The 6,000-nt window shown below is 44.6% G+C and overlaps 1 protein-coding gene across 1 annotated transcript in view; it reads left to right on the forward strand.

Annotated features, from left to right (window-relative positions):
• The window catches only part of LOC137368640 (solute carrier family 22 member 4-like), a 211,657-nt gene extending 205,880 nt beyond the window's left edge, over window positions 1-5,777 (forward strand). The window contains exon 10 of the mRNA XM_068028780.1: window positions 5,638-5,777. Coding sequence (XP_067884881.1) covers window positions 5,638-5,777 — 140 coding nt within the window. The remainder of the gene's footprint in view (window positions 1-5,637) is intronic.
• Window positions 5,778-6,000: the final 223 nt, after the last annotated feature.

Consider the following 6,000-nt stretch of genomic DNA (forward strand, 5'->3'; position numbering starts at 1 on the left):
CACTTAAATCAGCCAGAAGCGCTGCACAAAGAACAGCCAGGCGCTGCGCAAATGACTACTGGCAACACCTATGCAGTCATATTCAGCTGGCCTCTGACACCGGAAATATCAGAGGAATGTATGATGGCATTAAGAGAGCTTTTGGGCGAACTATCAAGAAGATTGCTCCCCTCAAATCTAAATCAGGGGAAACAATCACTGACCAACGCAAGCAAATGGACCGCTGGGTGGAACACTACCTAGCGCCCTCAATGCAGCCCAGTCTCTGTCAGTCATGGATGAGCTGGACATACAGCCAACAAAATCGGAACTCAGTGATGCCATTGATTCTCTAGCCAGCGGAAAAGCCCCTGGGAAGGACGGCATTCCCCTGAAATCATCAAGAGTGCCAAGCCTACTATACTTTCAGCACTGTACAAATTGCTTTGCCTGTGCTGGGACGAGGGAGCAGTACCACAGGACATGCGCGATGCCAATATCATCACCCTCTATAAGAACAAGGGTGACCGCGGTGACTGCAACAACTACCGTGGAATCTCCCTGCTCAGCATAGTGGAGAAAGTCTTTGCTCGAGTCGCTTAAAACAGGCTCCAGAAGCTGGCTGAGCATGTCTACCCTGAGGCACAGTGTGGCGTCCGAACAGAGAGATCCACCATTGACATGCTGCTCTCCCTTTGCCAGCCACAGGAGAAATGCCGTGAACAACAGACGCCCCTCTACATTGCTTTCATTGATCTCACCAAAGCCTTTGACCTCGTCAGCAGACTTAGTCTCTTCAGACTACTAGAAAAGATTGGATGTCCACCAAAGCTACTAAGTATCATCACCTCATTCCATGACAATATGAAAGGCACAATTCAGCACCGCGGCGCTTCATCAGACCCCTTTCCTATCCTGAGTGGCGTGAAACAGGGCTGTGTTCTTGCACCCACACTGTTTGGGATCTTCTTCTCCCTGCTGCTCTCACATGCGTTCAGGTCTTCAGAAGAAGGAATTTTCCTCCACACAAGATCAGGTGGCAGGTTGTTCAACCTTGCCCATCTAAGAGCGAAGACCAAAGTACGGAAAGTCCTCATCAGGGAGCTCCTCTTAGCTGACGATGCTGCATTAACATCTCACACTGAAGAGTGTCTGCAGAGACTCATCGACAGGATTGCAGCTGCCTGCACCGAATCTGGCCTAACCATCAGCCTCAAGAAAATGAACATCATGGGACAGGACGTCAGAAATGCTCCATCCATAAATATCGGCGACCACACTCTGGAAGTGGTTCAAGAGTTCACCTGCCTAGGCTCAACTATCACCAGTAACCTGTCTCTCGATGCAGAATTCAACAAGCGCATGGGAAAGGCTTCCTCTGCTATGTCCAGACTGGCCAAAAGAGTGTTGGAAAATGGTGCACTGACACGGAACACAAAAGACCAAGTGTATCAAGCCTGTGTCCTCAGTACCTTGCTCTACGGCAAGGCCTGGACAATGTATGTCAGCCAAGAGCGACGTCTCAATTCATTCCATCTTTGCTGCCTCCGGAGAATCCTTGAATCAGGTGGCAGGACCGTATCTCCAACACAGAAGTCCTCGAGGTGGCCAACATCCCCAGCATATAGACCCTACTAAGCCAGCGGCTCCTGAGATGGCTTGGCCACGTGAGCCGCATGGAAGATGGCAGGATCCCCAAGGACACATTGAACAGCGTGCTCGTCACTGGTATCAGACCGACCGACCGTCCTTGTCTCCGCCTTAAAGACGTCTGCAAATGCGACATGAAGTCCTGTGACATTGATCACAAGTCGTCAGAGTCAGTTGCCAGCGATCGCCAGAGCTGGCGGTCAACCAGAAAGGCGGGGCTAAAGAGTGGCGAGTCGAAGAGACTTAGCAGTTGGCAGGAAAAAAGACAGAAGCACAAGGAGAGCCAACTGTGTAATAGCCCCGACAACCAATTTTATCTGCAGCACCTGTGGAAGAGTCTGTCACTCTAGAGTTGGCCTTTATAGCCACTCCAGGCGCTGCTTCACAAACCACTGACCACCTCCAGGCGCTTATCCATTGTCTCTCGAGACAAGGAGGCCAAAGAAGAAGATAGCACTATCCACAACACCTTTCATCACTTTGCTGATGATCGAGACTAGACTGATAGGGTAGTAATTCACCGCGTTTGATTTGTCCTGCTTTTTGTGTACAGGACATACCTGGGCAATCTTCCACATTGTCGGGTAGATGCTAGGGTAGCTGTACTGGAATAGCTTGGCTAGGGGCGTGGCTAGTGCTGGAGCTCAAGTCTTCAATACTATTGCTGGAATGTTGTCAGGGCCCATAGCCTTTGCAGTATCCAGTGCCTTCAGTCGTTTCTTGATATCATGTGGAACTGGGTGGAGACTGGCATCTGTGATGCTGGGGACCTCACTTGGCCAAGGTCTCTAGGTTTTGGACTCCATGAGGGCCCCACCAAACACTGCCCCACCTGCACTTGTGTAGGGGCAAACTCAACCATGGGGACAGGAGGCAGTATATGGGGCTCTGAATGGACGTGAGGGGGGTGGGGTTGTGGGGGAAGGGGCCAGGAGTGGAAGTGCTTTGAGCAGAGTCTCCACTTCCATTTGTCCTTTCTCTGTCTTCCCTCTCAGGGCCCCCCACACTTCCCTGCCAGCCAAGAGCTGGAGAGCTCGTTCTTGCAATTCAGTGAAGCGCTGGTCCCTGTGGATTGGAAAGTAGCAAATGTAAGCATTTTGTTTTTTTAAGAAAACTAGGAGGTCTGCGTGCCTTTAAGACTGAAAAAAACTCTGTGGACAATAACTGCAGAGGTTTAGTATTTGAAGAGTGCAGACTGTAAACTAATATCCAAGCAACAGAAAGATTTATGGCAGCCTTGTGATTTGGACTGCTGGAGCCTTTCAGTTCCATTTTGGCATTGAAAGAAGAAACCAGGGGTCTGTGAGCAGCTGAAAGAGTTATTGCTAGAAATTGGCTGGAAATACAGCCCAGAAAACTCTCTTTCTTGAAAAATTGTTCCTGTATCAAAGAGGAAGAGACCCAGAGAAAAGAGGAATTGCTACACTCTGTGGAGAAACGCTGTTTTGAGGAAAGACAGCCTGTATTTCAGGTGGGGCAGGTTGTTGTTGCTTCCATTCAAGAATTTAGTGTCTGAAGAGTGAGTTCTATAATTGCTGTATTCTGTGGAGACAGCTCCTTTCCTGAGAGTAAGTCCTATTGACGTCAGTATTTTTGGAAGTTCCTGAACTCTCAAGAAAGTTTCTACTGTTCGACTGCTCCTTTAAAATTTAAATAGACGTGTTGCTACAACCTGTTGCTGAAATATCTGTGTGATGCCTGCTGCAGATGAACTACCTTGAACGCCTACTCATCATAGACAGCTCATTAATTTCACTGGAGAGATATCAAATGGCATCTGACTATTTGACTCTGGGACACCTCATCAATCCAGGAAAATACTACCAAAAGTTACAACCCAGTTATTTATTATTCCTAAGAAACTGCTGTAAAGACCATATTTCCGTTTTCCCTGGTTAGCCATTGGTAATTGAATGTATGTGTGTGCATGAAGGTAAGGAAGATTAAGGAGTTATAAAATCTTTTCATACATATAGATCGATCTCATTATCGTTTAAAACTTAGTTGATTAATAAATAGTTAACTTTGTTGTTGTTTAAAGAAACCTGGTTTGGTGTGTTTTATTCTTGGGATAAATAAAGTGATTAATTTGACTATTTTTCAAGTAGGTGGGAAGCTTTACTAATATGTTGCGACCTGTAGCGTCGTGGGACTGAATTAACAGTGCATTACTTCCGCCTCAGTCATAAAAATCTATTCTTATGGTTTTATGAAAGGGAAATTGCTTTTGACAAATCTATTTGAGTTTTCGGAGGGTGTCACTAGCACAGTATATAAGAAGGAGCCAGTGGATGTAAAATATTCAGATTTTCAGAAGGAATTCGATAAGGTGCCAAGAAGTTGTTACACAAAATTAGGGGTCATGGGGTTGGGGTAATATATTAGCATGTACTGCGGATTGGTTTGTGAGTAGAAACCAGGGAGTAAGAACAAAGGGGTCATTTTCAGGATGGCAGGGTGTAACTAGAGGAGTGCCACAGGTATCAGTGGTCGTACGTCAGATATTTACAATCTATAACAATGACTAAGACAATGACAAGGACAAAGTGCAACATATCCAAATTTTCGGACAATACATGGCTAGGTGGGAAAGTAAGCTGTAAGGAGGACATAAAGAGGCTGTAAAGGAAAAAGTGTTCGGGTAAGAGATGGCAGATGGAGTATTATGTGGGAAGTGTGAAATTATCTGCTTTGGTAGGAAGAATGGAAAAGCAGAATATTGTTTTAAAGGTGAGAGATGAGTAAATGTTAGTATGCAGAGGGATTTGAGTGTCCTTGTACATGAATCACAGAAAGTTAACATTCGGGGATGGCAAGCAATAAGGAAGCCAAATGGTATGTTAGCCTTTACTGCAAGGAAATTGGAATGTAAGAGGAAGGAAGTCTTCCTGCAATTGTAAAGTGTTTTGGTGAGATCACACCTGGAGAACTGTGTGTAGCTTTGGTCTCCTTACCCAAGGAAGGATTTGCTTGTCTTAGAGGGGTGCAACAAATATTCACTATCTTCCTGGGATTCCTGGATGAGAGGGCTATCCCCTGTGGAAAGACTGGGCTGATATTCTCTGGAGTTTAGAAGAATAGAGATGATCTCATTGAAAAATATTAAATTCTTAGAGACTTGACAGGGAGAGGCAAGAGGCTGTTATCCCTGGCTGGAGAGCATAGAATTAAGGACTATCATCTGAAGATAAGGGGTTGGCCATTTAGGACTAATTTGAGGTGACATTTCTTTACTCTGAGGGTTCTGAGTTCAGAGATGGTCAGTCGATGAACATATTCAAGACAGAGGTCAATAGATTTTTGGACACTAGAGGAATCAAGGTATGTGGGGATATGCTCGGAAAGTGTTGTTGATGTAGAAGGTCAGCCATGATCTTATTGAATGGTGGAGAAGCCACAGGAGATGAGGAGTGGGAGGTGAATGTGGGGAAAGTGGTGAGGGAGCTGCACAGATGGTCTCAATCATAGAGTGGGGAATCTCAAGATCACAAGATTGTTGAAGAGAATACCCATTCAGCTCATTTTAGTTCATCTATCCAGAAACGGCCTCAAGTCCCTCCATTTCAGCATTCAATGGGCTAGGATTTTTTTTGTCTACTACTATTCCTGGAATTTTATTCTATTTATTGATCATGTTTCATAGACTCTTAGAGTTAGAGAGTCATAGAGTTATACAGCACAGAAACAGGCCCAGCGGCCCATCGTATCTGTGCCAGCCATAAAGCACCTAACTATTCTAATCCCATTTTCCAGCACTTATAGAGTGTGATTAACCGAAATTTCCAATATAATGTGCCACTAGGCAAGACTCTTTATGGCCGCTCAAATTTGTTAAATGGCCCCTTTAATGTTGCTGCGGCAAGTTGTGCCCAGACCTGAATGGTACGTTGTCTGAGAACAAAATTAAAGGTTGAGGTCCATTTGAAATCTAATTTGCTACATTGTGATTGAAAATGCATTTTTGTCATCTTCCAGTTAATTGCAGATCTGTCTCCTTCTGTCTTTTAGGAGCATATAACAGGATGTTACCTTTCCTGCTAATAGGCAGTTTCACTTTATTGGCTGGAATTTTATGCTTACTCCTACCTGAAACACGTGGCCATCCCCTTCCAGAAAATTTGCAGCAGGTACAACCAATCAGATGGTAAGACATTTGTGAGAAATGGGTATATGTTTAATGTGCCCTTTATGTTTGGATAACAGTCATGAGTATAAGTAGGTAGTGGGACACATCATCACTGCATCCAAACTGAATTATTTTATGAATTGAACATTACAATTTTTTAAAGAAGTATAGGCATGTAATTAGATATTAATATTGTCACCGCAATTAATCCAGGTTACAAATCATATTGAACATAATTGGATAAG

This window comes from Heterodontus francisci, chromosome 4 (genome assembly GCF_036365525.1).
Source record: "Heterodontus francisci isolate sHetFra1 chromosome 4, sHetFra1.hap1, whole genome shotgun sequence".
NCBI classification, from domain to species: Eukaryota; Metazoa; Chordata; class Chondrichthyes; order Heterodontiformes; family Heterodontidae; genus Heterodontus; species Heterodontus francisci.